The following is an 18,779-nucleotide window of genomic DNA, read 5'->3' on the forward strand; positions in this document are numbered from 1 at the left end:
ATCTGGCAAAAGAGACCAACTCCCCCCTGGCTCCAATCTCCTTTCAGGGAGTTGTAGAGAGTGATGAGGTCTCCCCTGAGCCTCCTCTTCTCCAGGCTGAACAGCCCCAGCTCCCTCAGCCTCTCCTCATAGGGTCTGTGCTCGAGTCCCTTCACCAGCCTGGTTGCCCTCCTTTGGACCTGCTCCAGGACCTCAATCTCCTTCCTGAACTGAGGGGCCCAGAACTGGACACAGTACTCGAGGTGTGGACTCACCAGTGCTGAGTACAGGGGCAGAATCACTTCCTTGGACCTGCTGGCCACGCTGTTCCTGATACAGGCCAGGATGCCATTGGCCTTCTTGGCCACCTGGGCACACTGCTGGCTCATGTTCAGCTTCCTGTCAATCCAGACTCCCAGACTCTTCACTGGAAGTAATGTATGTCCCTTGCAGGATATCTACTCAGCAAAATAAAAGTCTTGCATTTAGTCAGTACTAGATTTTAATTTTACCATCATTGTAACTATAAACCTATGCAAGATAACCTCAGTCCTGGGGAAAGCAAATCTGGCAGTGAAAACCAGTTTTACTATTTTTAATTGGAAGAACTTGTAAAGAAAATATGGACTCTGTAAGTTGTGAGACAATTGAATTTAATAGTTTTAAATGCACACTAAAGGAAATACCAAAAGATGACTAGTCTCTCCAAAAAACACAGTTGTTTTATCTCATAGAAAATTAGCAACTGAAAATCATCAATATTTCTGCATAAACTGTGACAGACCATGGCAAATGTAATTTTCAGAGAACTTGATTTAGAGCCAAATGGTTAATGCACTAAATGGAGGTACTGAATCAGTCCTCAAAAGACCCTTTTTCCTCCAGATACTTGTAACATCTGACTTCTCAGTTTGTTCCTTTCCAAGTCTCTCATTAGAGAAGTTTATAGCAGCAAATATGCCAAATCTTCACTACAGAAGCTCTCCAGGATATTTTTTTCTTCTTCAGTTTCATATATAACTATATAATACTCATACACATAGTAACTGAACACCTGGCAACTACTGGTGCCTCTTCTTATTTTCCATTCACTCCTTTGATTTCTTGCAGGTCCTCTTCATTCCGTCATTAGAGGTTAAAATACAGGCTGGAAAACTTCCACTTTGTTTTAACCAAATTACAGTAAGATTTCTCTATAGTAGATCCTGCATAAATATAAATTTACTTTCTATTCCCACTTCAATCTTAAGCTCTCTATGGTCAGTGATGCATAAAGGGGAAGAAGGGGCAGACCTTTAAAACATAAATTGCAGTGATTAAAAAATAATTTTCAAGCAGCATAGTTTGAACTTCTCCTAGGATTTGTGTACAGCATCCTCTATAAGAAACATATAGCGTAGTGTTGCAGTCCACTAGCTATAAATTTTTAGTCTTGAATCAGATGCCCACTTCTGCTTAAACTTTCCTCCACAGTCCTTGGAGCCTAGCACAGCAAGATTTCAGCTTTAGTGGTTTCCATTGTCTTTAGACTTTCCCAAGTATTTGCAAAATGTAGTTTCTGTAATTTGAGATAATTGTTACTAATCAAGTGAAAAGTTATGGCTATGTCCAAAAGGGAAGTGCTGAAGAGATCAAAAGTCTTTGAATGATTTTCAAGTGCTTCAACAGATTGCTCCTATTACAGTATTTTTAATATATCAAACTGTATAAAAATTACAAAATTTTGTTAAAAGGTAGCAGGAACATTGCTGCAAGTTTAAAAAGTGTTGTAGTGAATGCTGTTATAGATGTTGAGTTAATGGCAACTTTTCTTTATACAGCTTTGAAAGTCCTTGTCCCTCTGCACCATTTTCTGCAAGTAAAAAGAAACCTAAAATATTCATACATATAAAACGTAGTTTTCTCCACTATCAGGGGTCTTCATGTATTTCTGTTGATATCCTTAAAGAAAATCTCTAAAAGAAAAATAAAACAAGATCAGCTTAAGATAAATTAATTTCACAGTTCTGTGACATTAAGTACAAAGACATAAACCAAAAAATGTTAAATACTGTGAGAATTTTTTTTTTTTGAGAAAGGCTCCAAAACAATAAATTTAATGATGTAAGCATTTCTGAATGGTACTTTCTGTCAGTTTTAGAGGGCAAATATATTTCTTTAGGATGATACATTGCATAATTTTGAACAACTACTTATTTTTTAAAGCATTTTATTGTGCAGAAACCATCAGCCATTGTCTATTCAGTGCTAATAATCAAACAGTAGCAGACATTCTTGCTGTCACTTAGGAAAATGTATGTTGACTCTGAATCCTTAGCTGAAAATTGATTTCTGTATATATGTGTGTATGAAAGCATATACATACATACACGCATATATATATGTATGAAAGTTAAGTACATATTGTATATGTCTTAACCACTTCCATATGAAGCAAGCACATAAGTGAAGCAGCAAGTTAATTGCAAAGTTCTACATGATCTGATGTCAAACTTTGACTTTATGCCAGAGGATTTAGAGGGCTCTCAAAATTTTCCCTCCCTTTCCACATCCATGAATTTTGGATGTTCATTTTAGCAATTTATCACAGCACAAATTGTCTGATGTATGTGGTATTGATTAACACTTCTACAGTTAATGCAGGTGCTTGGATCTAGTTTTCAACTGTCCTGAGACTTGTGTGAGGCAATGGTATAAATGAAAGACCTATGTATGGTGTATAACACCTGCAGTGACTGCAACTGAGTTAGTGAATATTTGTAATTATAACGTAAAGCAGCAATTCTCTGTCTTCTCCACCTTAAGCTTTCTGCTCCAGTCTTGCAAAGATCCAACTGTTTATGGGGAATACAAATATCCAGAAACCTGAGAAGGATAAGGACGCCTTGATCTTCCTAACACCTACATTAATGTCCAGGAGGTTTTGTCCTCAGATCTCCACAGGGCACTTGCCATGAGTAATGTGTTTTAATTTTTTTTTTTACAAATTTAAGCCTCCCAATTTGGTTATTTTCATCATTTTGTACCTTTGTACCAAACAAAAACCACATGAACACCGAAGCTAGAACATGCTGTATAAAAAAGAGACAGAGAGGCAGAGCTTGGGCAAGTAAGTTCAAGGCATAATTTTCACAAATCATGTAGAAGTGTTTTCTTTTTAACTCATCTAATATTTTTTCTTCCTTAAAGTCAGGCTTGATGCATCACCAGATCCAGCTACCCAAGCCATAAGGTTTTCATGTGAGTATTTTTCAAAACATATTTGATAGTCTTTGCATTTGGAGGGAACATATATATAAAAATGTGTGATTTTTAAAAAGAAAGGAAACATCCACTGTTGAAGTGCATAGATTTATTATCTAAAATCCCTCTGGTAGAAAGAAATGAAGTTTTAGTTGAATCATTTACTTTGATACTATGGTCCTCTTTCTGGAAAAGACTTGATAAAAGTAGAAGATACTAATTTACTGGATAATTTTCATGACCAGACACCTATTAAACTGACTGATAAAACTAATCTTTATGTTTTAAAAAACAGAGGAAACTTATTCATCAGGCTGACAGTTCTGTGACTGATAAAATTTATTTCTATATAATATTGGTATATCTAGCAGAGTTAAAGAATGGTGATTTTCTATTGCATTTGTTGTCATACCATTCATGGCACTTCTAAGTCACTGCTAAAATATGTAGATACCAACCTGAAAATCTCTAATGAATGTCAAAAAGAAGAAGATAAAACCAAAGGCCACTGTCCATTCACAGATTGCGCTCATAAAATGGTAAGTATAATCCTGATGGAATGAGACATAAAATGGATTTTTAGATAAAACAGATAAAGTAACTGGGGAATGCTATACAAAATATACATTTCCCTCTTTAAATTCAACAAATATTCTAAAACTCATAATCTTAACATCCTGTTGCATGAAAGGCAATTCAGATTTAGTTTTTAAAGAATGGTAAGTATATTTATCGAGATTGCATGTGTTCCGTTATGCAACCACTTGTATACTAACAAAAAGAAAAAAAATAGTACAAGAAAACTACAATTAACTGCAAGATAAAAAAATAGGTTGAATATAATTTGCACCTGAAACATTAGTTCTTATGTGAAGGGTACCAAATAGCCCATATTCAAAACTTTTACTCAGAGCTGGAGTTCAGTAGTACTATCCCTTACAGTCAATTCTTGCACTGTTTTAAAACAGAGGGCATTTTCATATGACAGTTCCTGACAAGACCTTTGTTTTTAAGTAGATCATCAAAGAAAACCTCTGTAATATGACACAACTAGAAAGCAAAGTGTTTCGTAACACATCATCAGCAAGCATGTTGTCTAAGAACATTGTCTTATCCTTGCATCTCAAGTTAAAAAAAAAGTCAAGAGGCAGATATTACTAAGATTATCTAACTTTTGAAGATTTATCTCACAGCTGCCTTGCCACTGTTTGATTGAAGCACATTTGCCAAGATTGCTAATATTAAGCTTTTCAAGTAGGGTATACACTCTTCACATTATTTAGCCTTTTTTTTTTAATACCTCCATGTAGCAATTTTTTCCAAAAAAATATTTATCTTTCATTATTCTGAGGACACTGAAATCCATTCAAATACCTAATACTGACTATAGTATGCATCAGGTCAGACCACCCATGTTTATCACAATAGTAAAGATTATTTAATAAAGAATGGTGAAAAACCTGAGAAACCAATGTAGAAAAACTTCAGAAACTCTGAAATGAAGTTGGTCCACTTTTATTTCCTGTGTGAAGTTAGTTTTCAAGAAATATCATTATAATAGGATGGAGAAGCACTCACTTCCACAGTTGTTTGGTTTTGATTGTTTGTTTGGGGCTTTTTTTGTTTTGTTTTGTGTTTTACAGCTTGTTCTATAGATAAGTTTCATGTGTTTGGTTAAAACGAAAGTCTCAGTCTCTGAAGATGACAAATCAATGATAAACCCAAGCCAGTTTTGTAATGAAGAAATAACTATAAAAAGTGTTGCACAAATTGGTGAGATTTCACAAATCTGTTCATTATAATGTACTATGTAAAGTCTCTGAAGTGTTTGTAGTGCTATATACTTTTAGGTAAACATTACAGCGTGCCTCAAGTAATATGATACAGAGTAAGTTGGCTATCTAATCAGATTTTACCTTTTCATCTGGAGTCCAATCAATTTTTGTCATGGAAATTTTTGAAGCAAACACAATCACTGGGAAAAACACAGTGTAAAGGAAACTATAAAATTTAGTGAGTAATAATGAAAAAGATACCCTCTCCCCCTTATGTAACACAGGACAACCTAAACAACCAAAATAAGAAGTCAAAGTATTAAGAAGTCAGGTAAATAAGACACATTATTGAAAGGTAACTGATAGCAGCAATAAAAAAAAAATAAATTCTGCACAAATGCAGGTTTCTGTGGGTTCTTCCAAAAGTACAGAGGGTAAGGGGAGACACACCAAAACTTACATCGCATTCACAATTGACATCTGTGGGAGTAGAAAGTTGCATTCTTGGAAAGGGGAAATATATTGGTTTCCACTGGTCCACAATAAGTGCCTTGATATACTTGTACAGCTAGGGCCCTCTTTACAAGCCCTTGCACAGCTGCTGAAACCAGAATCAGGCTGCAGCTTACTGGTGATATGATGATCTGGTGCAATCACTTTTCAGCATTGGTAGATCAATCACCTAAAGAGCAATAAAATGAGTGGGATGGCTCTCATTTCATCAGTCTGAGGGAAAAACCAGTAAGGCTTTTGTGTGTGTCTCTAAGGGAGGCATCTAATGAAGCCAAGCACCAACCAACATAATCAAAAGCATCTTCTTAGGTATGAAGGGAATCTTGTGCATGCCAACTATATCTTATACGTCCATGTGTCAGATTCATTTTAGAAGCCCCTTTTGCAGGCCTTTCTTCAAAAGAAGGAGGTTGGAAAGGTGGTTTAGCTTTATTATCCCATGATCTTATGAAAAATAGTAGGGTATTAGATTTAAATGTACTACTGAAAGAAGAGAGCCAGCTTTTCAGAGGACCCTGAAACTCATCTTCCTGGTATTAATGGTGTCTCAATATGCTACATGCACTATCAGAGCAGATATTGGAGAGAACCCTAAGCAAGGGCTGTAGCCTCGTTGTCATCCTTTATCAGCAATAATTTCACTTAAAAGGAAAATTATGAACACAAACAGGGAAAACTGTGGAACACACCATAAAGGATACTGGGAATGAAAGCAATGCATGATATTCCAGATATGGCCATCCTTATGTGACATACAAAGTAAGTGTTCCATCGTGGACAGGACTTGTAAGAGATTATAGACTGAAGTGTAATGTATACAACACCTGAGCCAAATGCCACCAAAGCTCCTATGTCATGGACACTGGGAACAGACAGCTCCTGGAAAGAGAATCAGCACAATAGTCAGCTGCTACTACTTGTACAGTGGTACGCATTGATGAGCTCTGAGAAGGTGGTAGCCACATTATGCTGGGCATGGAGAAGCAGTGGGAAACAGTCCCTTCTCCCAAAGGTTTACACAAGGAAGATGAAAGCTAATAGAGAAAGAGTAACTCAGGAAGGTAAACTACACCCAAAACCACCATTTTAAAGCCCTTTCACATGTTCACATAAAAGTATAAATCAATTTTTGTGTTGTTCGATAGCTGGTCTCTTATCAGTTAATGTTTTCACCAACTGGAACTGGACTGTGTTCTTCTTAAGTTCCTATACCTCCTTTTTTTCATTTACCTGTCAAAGATTTTCACCCTTTTGTGCTGAAATTCTGCTCTGCATTGATGTGGTGATACTCTAACTAATGCTAAAGTTTCATAGAAGCTGTTCTACCTAGTGACAGCTATAGCTCCATCCACAGCCCTTCAGTGACCAGCCACAAGGCTCCGGGAAGTAAGTCAGGAGTTATGAAGTGTTACTTAAAATAAGTTCTTGATATGATGGTCTTATCAGTTTCTTGAATTATTCAACCCTCTTACTCTTCTCCACATCATCAGCCACTTATAATGAAGTTCCACAACAGGTGAAAGTGCATAGAAAATTCCAATGTCACTATGTATGTGGCCTATATTTCTGTAATACTCTACCTATGGAAGAGACTCTCCTTTAAAACACAAACAAGTAGAATAAGAATTCCCAGTAAGAAAACAGATGAAAATTCAAGAGAAATTATATTCTAAATGCTTTAAAAAATTACAAATATCTCGGAATCCACTATCAGACAGGTAAGGTAGCTTGAAAGCTACTATCAAAACATGTGCTATCCTCTGACATACACAGTTCTATTTTAGTGATTCATGAAAACACATCTATATTGTAGTGAAATGAGGCAACCAGGTGCCACTAATTGCCAGGTAGTGAGCATGAGCTTGTGTCAAGCCCACCTGTGCCTGATTAGGGTGGGCCCCAACTGTGCATGAGCAGTATTAGGGGGCCAATAAAAGGTGAGCTTCCAAACACAGGCTTGGCTCAGTCCTGAGCAAGCCAGCAGAGAGGTTGGTGGAATCTGGAGCAGTAGCACTGAGCCAGGCTGACCAATCCTGAGGGCAACAGACTCAGGGCACTATTTGTGCACTTCAGCTGGAACACCTGTTGGACCTTGGAGTGCTGTGCCCTAGGAGAGGTTTGTCTTGCTACACTATAGCCTTTCATTACATATTTTAATATATTTTCTGCCTGGAAGCCACTGTTTTCTTTGTCTTGTAATGGTGATTATTACAAGTCATGCTCTTTTAACTTCTTTTTCTCTGTGTTTTATTTTCTACTTTCTTTCTTACTTTCTTTTCCCTTCTATCTCTCTGTAATGTGCTGAATTCTGTCAGATTTTTAAGCATGTTCTTTAAATAGCTATTTAAATAACATATTATCTATGTTTGTATTTTGTTCTTCTCTGTCCCACTTTTTGCCTTCCATGTAGGAATGCAGGATTTGGTATGGAAAGCATAAAGCAAACATAGCTGTTGGCTTTTACGTTTAGCCCTGTACACAATGAACAGAGTTTTCTAATATGGTTCTCATAAATTCTCCTATCAAACTGCAACAGCTTCCTGAAAAATCCCATCACACTCAACCCCTAAGGAGTCTGAGAAATGTAGCTACATCTGCTACAGCAAGGTTGCCAGACTTTCCAGTGAAAGAAAGGACAACCTCTCTTTAAGCATGTGTAATGGTTAATAGGCAAAACCAGACCTGCTAAGACCAGGGTTTGTCTAATTCACTGAGAGCTATGAGGTTTTTCCTTCCATATCCAATCATCTTCTAAAAGTGAAACTTCCACCATCTTTCATTTCTGTATTTCAAGCCTTGTGTAGTTTAAAACAGGGAACAAGCACTTCATTCATGACCTTTGCTTATTTTCTTTTAAACTCCTCTGCTTTTAGAGGACACGCTCCTAAGTGTTGTCTCACATCTTGTTCCTCACTTTTGTTAAGTGTTCAGAGGTCAATACCATTAAAACATCAGGCTACCTACCATATCTTACCTTGAAGCTAAGAGTGTGAAAATAATTTCAACTAATTATGCTACTTAAAAGACTCAACATGAGTTGGACTAGATTTGAGTAAATAAGTGGAAACCTCAAATATTTCCAGTATCATTTCCTACTGAAGCTGTTTTAACAAACTAGGTATTTTGTTGTGAGGAAAAAGAAAATTAAGTGATGCCCAATAGTGTCAGTCAGTTCTACTACAGTACACAGGCATGGTGCTGATTACCTGCTGGGGAAAAGTAAGTTTTAAGAAACAAACATGCACATGAATGTGAATTTTCTGCGTGGTCCACTGATTAGGGGCATTGGATAGAATACTAAAGAAATAATTTCTAATTACAGCTTTGCTTTTGTCTCCTGACCTGAAACAGTCACCTGACCAAATCTCAGCCTCTTCATGTTTCAATTATTTTACTAATAAATTAATATGAGTTCACTAGTTGTACACTATACAGTTAAAAGACCAGATTACAAGCCACCATTTCCATCTTCCCAAGCAATTAAGCATGCTCAAAAATCTGCTAGATCAGATTCTTAGCTAGATTAGGTCCTTACTGTGTTCTAAACCTTTCCTACAAAATGCACCTAATATGGGAAGTCACGTCACTGAACAGGAAAGAGAAATTATGTGAGGAACAAGTGTACAAACAGGCAAGAAATAATGTCATAATTGCCAAGGGCTCCCTTTGAAAAACTAGGATCTAACTTTCTGCCTCTCTGACTCCCTCAAATTAATTTTCATTCCTGAAAATACTATGACAATTACACACAAAATTGTACTGGCTGACAAAGCCCTGACAAGCTTTCAATTTTCAGTTTTTCAATTTTTCTGTATGTTTTCAGGTCACTTTATGAGCACAACAGTATGTTCCCCAAGGCAGACCATCCTCTAAAGGAAATAATTTGATTGTTTCCACAGGTTTAAGGGCAATACATCAAAATACTTGCCAATTAAAATTGACTTGATTCTCATCTGAAGTCTTCAGTGCAGTTGTCCTAGTACTTCTATGTGTCAAAATGTAGCCTATTACATGCCTCCTCACTAGAAAAGGTGAATAATCTGTTTCAAAATTTATCATCTATTTATTTTCTTTCAGACACTAAGACCTGGACTTGTTTGGTTTATAATAAGATGTCTTATTCTTTCTAGCAAAGTGGCAACTTTACATGTCCCTATTAAAAGACTTATCATGTTGTTATATCATCTCTCACAGATGCAAAACACTGGAATGATATTCTGCTCAATGTTCTAACCTGTCAGCCAGGTCCAGCTTATTCTGTAGAAAATGCTGCCACTGTACATGCCATCATTCACCAAAAATACAGGTCGGATACATGCTGCCCTACCTGACTATAAGCAAACTTTACTGCAAATAGCAGAGCTTTTTTACAGTAAAGATTTTCACAGTAAAAATTCAACTGTAGTGAAATAAGGCAGCCAGGTGCCACTAATTGCCAGGGAGTGAGCATGAGCTCACCTTTTATTGGCCCCCTGGTCCTGCTCATGTGCAGTTGGGGCCCACCCTAATCAGGCACAGGTGGGCTTGACACAAGCTCATGCTCACTGCCTGGTAATTAGTGGCACCTGGTTGCCTCATTTCCCTACATTCAACAGCAAAAGCATCTATATTAACTTGTTTTCTACTACAGACATTTTACAAGACAAGCACAGGCAACCCCCTTACTGACATAGCTGTACAAGCAAAAAAATCCAGTTAAAAAAAAAATCTTGTTAAAGCTACTGAAAAAAGGCAGGAGTAAGAAAGACATTATTACTGCATTTACCAGGTATCCATACTGGGATCATGTTAACTACTCTGATCTATTTGATTTTTAAACTGGTAAAACAACTTTAGTTTATAATATGAAATTTGCAGTCATACCTGAAAACTTGCAACTATGCCCATTCCAATACAGCCCATCAATCCGATAGATAATGAAAATATATTGCATGAAGGCTTAATAAAGTGTGATGACTCATTTTGCTTCTTTATTAATAAATATCTGATGTACATTGTAATTACACCTGAAAAACAAAAAAACCATATTTTGTTCAATGGTAGTGTATTGCTTACATTTAACACCTAACATATTTGCATGCAGAATAAAATTATAAACATAATACAGTAAATAATACTGCCTTTAGCTCTACTGGGTTAAGAAGAAAGGCAGTGAATCTCAGATGTATTATTTTCTGGTAGAACTATCTTAACATTATCTTAGTCTTGACATCACACGTTCATGTTATCTAGGAATAACTGCACAACACTTCAAGAAAAACACTAATTTAAGTCCTGTTCTCCTATGCATTTTAAGCATAAAGTCTCTGGCATTCCACTTTAGGAATAGCTGTTACAGAGAGACCAGCCATAAGATAGAAATAGGAGAATTTATTCTGTTTTGTTACGCAGTCTTGCATAATGGATGCCCTGAAGAAATGATACATTTTTGTAGCATGTAAACAGAAAAAAAAATCTGTGTATCTGCATAATATTTTCAAAGCTTTTATGCCAATTTTGGCTGCTTTTCAGTACAATGGAGTCAGCAGACCACTACACAGATTTTATTGCAGCCTACGTGACCCTAGGCTGAAGTTCACTCCTGACAAGCACCTCTACTGAATTGGGTCATGGTTCACTTTGACCAGGTTTTAATAAGCTGTGGACTGGATTGCACAGTTCAATAGCAAAGAATATAGTTTCAGTCTACTTGAATAAAATAAATATATACTATAAATATAAATGTAATAATATAATTATATAAATAAATCAGCTAACATTGTCCAGGCACCGTGACATGAAACACACCAACATAGTGTGACTGAATAAGGTTCTTAGAAAAAGTAAAACACATGATTTTTACTTTGCATGAAGCTTGTAGTGCACAACATGTATACAGAGGTATGCAGCTCTTAATCCTCCCTCTAGAAGTAAATAGAAAATGCTGAATTTTCGGACTCAAGGCCAGTAGACATTTGGTGGAGGAGAACACATCTGGCAGAGAAAACCGGGTGTTGCTTCAACACCATTCTTCCCAATACTGCAGCATCCTAGAACCTAGATGTCTTCCTGTGTCTAAGAGATTCTTTTGGAAAGTAATTCTGCTGCCTTTCTTCCACTTTTTATTGCCAGATGCATTGATTACCTTGCAATGAAGAAGTTTCTAAAGAGATAGAAGTGTCCCTAAGCCTCCATTTACCAACCCTAAGAGTCTGGCACTTTAGATATTACTTCCATTTATCTGATACTACTATGTGACTGTTAAGTACTTTTTCTGCTGCATATTGTATGGACTGCAATGTAAGCAGACAGCTTTTGCTAGTTTTCATTTCTTTGCTTTGTTCAAACCAAGTACAACATACATACCTAAAAGTGCTGAAATATTAATCATAAAACCAAAGATGCCACTCTCTGGAGGTTTAGTTCCAGTGTCACTAAAGCAGGAAGAGAGAAGAAATTGAAAGTTAATTGAGATCCATGAAATCTAAATAATACATACACTTGAAATCCCCAGAGGCATATAACTTGTGTGAACTGATGCTATGTGCATAAAACATTCCAATATATAAATTTGTAATGCACCAGCTCCACACTTAAGCTTCATTTGTGGTACTGAATCTTTCTTTTTAGGAAGAAACTATACTTTTGGAGCACACTATTTGAACTATTGTCCTGTTTTTGCTATTGGAACAGAATCCAACAATTATTTTTCTGTTCGGAGAAACTGTAGTTTTGAGACACTGCATAGACTGATTGTGTAAGAAGAGGAGAGATAAGTTGCATTGTTTTTATTTATACCCAGCTCTGGTATGCAGCTTTCTGTAATGGCCAAGCTGAAGGGTAGTTTTGAACTTGCAATGGGCAAGGAAGGGCAAAACCTAGGGCAGCTGACCCAAGCTGACCAGGCAAAGTATTCCATACCTTAAAAGTTACCTTCCCTGTATCGGGAAGTTTAGGGGATGTCTTAGGGGCTTGTACCATGGCTGCCTTCCCCGAGAGGGACCAATCTGTCTTGTTGGCCATCAAGTGCCTGAGGTTTCCTCCTCACCTTGCTGTGACCGTCGTGTTCTCACTGGATCTGTTGTGCTCACAGTGCTGGGCATTCAGCCTCCTCTGCTGGGAGCACACAGATTGCAACCTCTGTCTGAAGCAGAGTATAACTTGCTATCTTATATTAATATTGGTGGTAATATTAGTTCATTATTATTAAGTTATTAAATCTGGTTTTATTTCAACCTACAGGTCTCCTTTCCTTTTCCTGATGCCCCCTCCTGGGTGGGGTGGAGGGACAGAACAACCCAAAAGTTACAACTGGGTTTCTTCCTTTACTGTATGTGATATGCAGTGATGTGACAGAGCAATGCTTTGCAAACAAATGACATTTTTAAAATGACATTTCTTTTATCTGCTAAAGTAACGCTGTGATAGAGTAAAACATATCTGATGTCATCCAGTAGCCTAGGATGTGAGAGAATTAGACTTAATTTCCTGATTTGCTTGAAAGGACTTTACGCCAGGAGAGCAATTGTGTTCTGATGCCTGGGGGTATTCCTAGGCACCATTAAATTTACTAATGTAGATACACCTTAAAAGTCCTAATACTCCAGGTCCAAGTTGTTATAAGTCTCTTTTGCTGAAGCAATTCACCCTCATACTGGATGATCAGAAGTTCACTAGGTCAGGCAGACAGAAGGTGAGTGTGAGAATTATAATCTATACATATACATACTTGCATACATATATGAAAAACACCATATATACAAAATACATATTTCATAGAAAATGGCATACCTTTATCATCTAATCCTTTGCCCCCTTTTCCTTACATATGTGCCACACTAGAGAATACCCTTGCCTCACAGGAAGGAGATACACCTGGGAGTATGTGGGCTCAAGACCTCTTAATCAGGACTATTTTTATACAAGGTGAGTGCTCTGTTGAAATAAGAATACAGCAATGCCTTTGCCTCATTACACTATTTTTTCATGTTTAACATACAACCAGTTGAGGATATCTACTTGATCAGACTCTGCTGGTCAAGCCAATGGAAAACATGTAGCTTATAAATGCTTACAGAATGTGGGTAGTAGCAAAAGGAATGATTGTGTGTGCTGAGGCACCCAAGGAATGGAAAGCAGGGATCTTAGCTAATGCCATAGTTCAGTGAAACTGAGCAAAGATTCTGAAAAAGAAACTTTCTCTTAGGTCTATGATGGGACAAGTAGACACTAGCTGCAGACTTTTAAAATGTGGTTCAAGAAGATGAATATTGATTAGTTTCCAATGCTAAGCTTCCAAAACTATCACCTGGTGCAACCAAAATTAAAGGTATTCAGCATGAACTACTGTGATCTTAACACCCAAAGGAGAAAGCACTCTCAATGTAAGCAATCTTAAAGAAAGATTTTGTCAACTCTGTTAACTTTAAGCCAGAAGAGTACCACATCAAAAGATGTAATTTTTACCAAATTATATTCTCTCACAATCTCCTTCTATGTCACAGCTAGGATGACTTATCAAGAATGGGAGAAATCTCAGGGTGAAGTGAGAACACCTTTGTATGATGGAAAACAATGGAAAAATCTTGTTTTTCTTTTGACTAGATCACTTCCAAAGTGTCAGACAACAAAAGCTTGCATCAAGCTTTCAGACAAGTTTTTACAACTTCTCAGGTGTTAAGAATGTCTATTTCACCAGTATTTTCTTGTCATAAGGCTTTCTGAAGACTTGCTCCAACTTGTACTCTGTTAGTCTTGTTTCTCTGATAGCAGAATTGTTGAAAATAGCAGACTAACTCTTTTTTTTTTGACACTTCTGATAAATCATCTTAATGCATCCTTCACTGAGCCCATTTTTTAACCCTGAACTTCACATCTTTTCCTCATCTTTCTGAAGTGGTTTCATAAATATGACAAAGGACTCCATTTAAAAACTGGGCCACTTGAGAAAATCTTGAAGGAGTTCTGCAAATCAGAAGCTGTTCTATGCAAAGTACAGGACTATGATCACTTCAAAGCTCTTGGAGGACTTTAGGTGAGAAACAAATGGAATTGGCACATGCAAAGAAAGCCATTTACAGTTCTTGGAACACTTCAAATCATAAGAGCAATCCAAATAACTTGAAATTCCACTGAACTCCATTAACTTTTTAATTAAAAAAAGCTATTCTCAAGGTGAAGCTTTACAGGAGAATTTGCTGTAGTTGGTTTTTAAACTTAATAATCTTAGCAGTAGGCTTTAAAGAAATTTCATACCAAAATTACTAAATCATATCTACAATTTATTTACAAAGTACTGCACTGGGTGTTTAAGGACATAATCTTTCTAATGCCAGATTTTCCACTGAAAACTCCTTAAAGCTAAATGGAACAGGTACATTTTTGCTTTATTTCTGGTCTGCTGCTTTGCCAAAAAGAACAAAAAAGCATTCTGCAACAGTTACTGTCCTTTAATGATAATGAAAGTCACAGACAAAACTAAAACTTGTGCTCGTTTATTTTCAATGGTGCATAGGTGAGCACAACAACCATGGAAAACACAAGGAACCCAGTACAAAAATGACAGCATTTGTGCCACCATCTCATGTAGCAGAATTCGGCAAAAATTCAAATAGTCTCCTGAAGAGTGGAAAAACAAATAGCTTAAGGACACTGGGAATAAATATTTTAAGGCTGGAAGGATAGTACTAATCAAATTTTCTTTATAGCCATCATAAACTATTTCTCTCAAAACCCAAGTCCCAAATTTTTAAAGTAAGAAGATACTCTGCCTCCAGGGATTCTGATTGATGCCAAAGTACTAACTGGAAGAAAATATCTTAGAGAAAATTCTCTCTATTCACTGAGACTTCAAACCACCAAACAGCCACAGCAGCCCATTCAAATTAGTTTGGATTTTGAGTAGTATGAACAAGAGAACCAATTTTAGCACACTCTAATAATCTTCTAAGGTTCGGTTGCTAGAAAACAAAAAAATATATTAATCTTTATCTACCTAGAAGTAGGTAGATAAGATGACTTATGTGATGAGAAATCAGCACAGGTTCAATGACAAATTTGCAACCTATCTTTCACTGGGAGAGCTGTTACATGATAAATAAATTAAATCAACAATTTACCTAAAGGCATATACGGGGTACTTGAGGAATGTAATGAAGTATTACAGAAATGTTGAACGAAAATTTTTCAATATTTTTTCTATCGTGTAAATGGAATTTCCCCATACAAGCTCTATTTCATTTTTATAGCTCATTTTAAGATATTGCACAACTGAAATGTTGCAACATTCTTCCTCTTTACTTTTTGTCAGTCTTAAGTTTCACTAAATCACATTCCCAACCCCATGATTCAGGCTAAAGCAATTACTTATAAAACAAGAATATGAACTATGGTATGAGTACTGGCCTCAGTTGTTACTTAGAAGTAATCATCATACTATTCCCAAGTGCACCTTCTAAGAAGATCATGTGTTTTGACCATATGCCTTTAGAATTACTACAAATTTTTCACCAACCATCAATGTATATTTTTAGTCCAAATGCTATGTTAAAAGGATGTAAAATAATAAGACATCTGTCTTTTAGAGAACTTTACAACCAAAAGCAGAGGACCTGAAATGTGAATCTTTGAGGTTTTTTTAATCTCCGATAGAGCCTCAAATGTCTCATTTGTTGTTTTTGTTGTATTTTTTATGGTTCTGAATATTTATTGTGATTTCTTAGTTAGAGGATAATAATTATTTTTTTCAGTGAGATGCTCAGTTATATTGATACAATTATGGCAGCTCTGATACATTCATCAGAGTTAGAGAGCTGTGACTTGTAGGTTTTATCTAGCTCTCTAAAAATGGTGACACAATTGAGATATCTGTGCTGTCAAAATCTTGACTGCAAACACAATTATATGGGAAAAAAATGTCATGTTCTCTTATATATTTTATTCAAGGACATAGCATAAGCTACAACATAACACCATTTGTCAAGTTTCTTGCTACAGGACCTCAAAACCCTTCTGGGAACAAACCATGTCCTGAACATGGACACAATTATGTCAAATATATTATTTTTCTTGGTTAATAGGGGATAAATTACACTGGCTACAAGTGCTTTTGTGTCAGTAAAATTCTGTGTGTAATCAAGAATGGACAGGAATGTAGCCACAACTGTTAAGGCTGTAGGGTATTTGTGAGTGTACAAGAACAAGGCTTTGCAAAAGCTGAGTCCAGATTTACACATATAATCTAAAAATTTTTTTGCTAACATAAGTATGAAGGCCAACTTTCTTTGGCTCTATTTGAATGAAACTCAACTTTCTTGTGAGTTGTGGTGTCATTCACACCATCTCACCTGCATATAATGACCTCTGTTTTCTACCAGATTTATGTATGCATAAAAATCAGGTTAGCAGCCTTCTGAAATTGTGCCTGTCTAGATAGATTTTTAAACATGTATTTGAAAATCTTCTTAGTTCCTCTATGTATCAGACACTACTCTTGGCTGTCTGGCTTACCTTTAAACTTTTAGACTGGATATTAGTTCTTGAGTATGAGGGTGGTGAGACTCTGGCACAGGTTGCCCAGAGAAGCTGTGAATGCCCCCTCTCTGGAAGTGTTCAGGGCTATGCTGGATGAGGCCTTGAGCAACCTTGTCTAGATGAGAGGTGTCCCTGGCCATGGCAGGGAGGTTTGAGTAGATGACCTCTAAGGTCCCTTCCAACCTAAGCCATTCTATGAAACTGTTAACAGCTAGATATTAGTAATTTCACAGTTCAGATTTTAATTTCAACATAATTATTATCTAAGCAATTACTTATACAGAACTGTGTTTAAATTACTAATTTTATAGAAAATAGATGCCTGTCATCTCTTGGGGAACCTTTTACATCCATTTTTCCTATCATGAAATTGCTAAAATGTATGTTTGTAGGTGTCTGTGTCCTACAAAGCCTATTTTAGGGCTTCAAGTCCTGTCACCATCTTCAGATCTTCAAGCCCAGCTCTGGAGTTAGATGAACAGCACTACATTTACACCACTTATTTCTTAAGCTTTGCTAGGACCAGGCCTGCAGCACACTTTGGCTTCAGCAGGAAGCTGTTCCAGGTCCTTTCTACCAGCGTTCGGGTACTGTGGCTCTTAGAGAGAGAGGCCCGAGTGCTTAACGTGCGATGGGTGCCTGCTCTGCCTCTCTTCACGCTGCATCTCCTCCTCCGGGGAACCTCAGATCCGCGCAGCGGGCCAGGTCTCAGCCACGGGGGAGAAAGGAGTCACGGAACCGGCACTGAGGGAGCCCATTAACACCTCCAGGCTATGCCGGGCGCCTCACAGCTTGGTCGGCAGTTCCCTCACCCGCCCCGCCGGCACCTCAGGCGTCCCCACTGCCGCCCCCGCCTCACCTGATGTAGGGGACGAGGGGCTCGACGTGCCCCTCCAGCACGGCGATCACATAGGAAATGATGAAGGCGGCCGAGGACCAGGCGACGAGCAAAGCAGGGACGAAAGCCACGCCGGGCAGGCAGCACAGCATCGCCGGCGGCTGCACTACCCGGTGCATCAGCGACTGGGGCAGGGGCGCCCGGACGGGCTCCGTGGAGGCTCCCTGAAAGTCACGGGCCGTGACCGAGGACTTGGGGGACGCGAACACCCCCCTACACACACACACAGAGCCCGTCCAGTTCCCGCCCGCACCACTCGTGGCTTCCCCCGCCAGGCAGCGGCGCTGGCACCGCAAACAGCCCCGAGGATCCCCCGCCGCCTCCCCTTCACTTTCGCTTCTCCTCAGAGCTCCCCGCGGGGGGCAGCGCCCACGCCCGCCCCGCCCAACGGCCGCCACCGCCTAACGACCCCGGGCTGCGGGGAACGAGGGGCCGGCCGGGGTGGCCGCCTTCGCCTTTCCCCTCTGGCGGCACCTCGAAGGACTTCCGAGAGCTTCTGACCGACGGCAGAAAGATTCCCCGCAGCCCCGGCACCGTGCGGACTCGGTCGCTGCCGCCCGGACTGGCCGCACACGACCCGCTCGGGGCCGGGACTGGGGGGGCTGCTGCCCGAGGGTGCGGGGAAGGGGCTGCGGAGGCTACCGGCGGCTTGTGCGTTCACAGAATCGTTCTGGTTTTAAGAGACGTTTGAGACCGACCATTAACCGCATGCTGTCGGGTTCAGTGCTTAATCGTGTCCCTAAGCACCGCATCTACACGTCTTTTAAACGTGAATCACCTCCAGGGATGGTGATTCAACTACCACCCTTGGCAGCCTCTTCCAATACCTGGCAACCCTTTCAGTGATGAAGATTCTTCTA

The 18,779-nt window shown here is 38.5% G+C and overlaps 1 protein-coding gene across 1 annotated transcript; it reads right to left on the bottom strand.

Moving 5' to 3' along the window:
* Positions 1-1,748: 1,748 nt before the first annotated feature.
* Positions 1,749-18,110, bottom strand: DRAM1 (DNA damage regulated autophagy modulator 1). The gene is made up of 7 exons (XM_008505419.2): positions 17,881-18,110; positions 11,856-11,923; positions 10,374-10,516; positions 6,212-6,389; positions 5,139-5,197; positions 3,681-3,773; positions 1,749-1,934 (listed from the first exon to the last, which is right to left on the bottom strand). The coding sequence occupies exons 1-7, from the start codon at positions 18,036-18,038 to the stop codon at positions 1,890-1,892; spliced, it is 744 nt and encodes a 247-aa protein (XP_008503641.2). The 5' UTR covers positions 18,039-18,110; the 3' UTR covers positions 1,749-1,889.
* Between the last annotated feature and the right edge of the window lie 669 nt (positions 18,111-18,779).

This window comes from Calypte anna, chromosome 1, assembly GCF_003957555.1.
Source record: "Calypte anna isolate BGI_N300 chromosome 1, bCalAnn1_v1.p, whole genome shotgun sequence".
Lineage (NCBI taxonomy): Eukaryota > Metazoa > Chordata > Aves > Apodiformes > Trochilidae > Calypte > Calypte anna.

Bases quoted from the DNA above. Each gene is read 5' to 3' on its own strand.
- DRAM1 (XM_008505419.2), bottom strand. From the start codon at position 18,038: ATGCACCGGGTAGTGCAGCCGCCGGCGATGCTGTGCTGCCTGCCCGGC. The intron at 11,924-17,880 runs GTGAGGCGGGGG...TTCCTGCTTTAG, and splicing joins CCCCTCGTCCCCTACATCAG to TGACACTGGAACTAAACCTC. The intron at 10,517-11,855 runs GTATGTATGTTG...TTTGTTTTTCAG, and splicing joins TAATATTTCAGCACTTTTAG to GTGTAATTACAATGTACATC.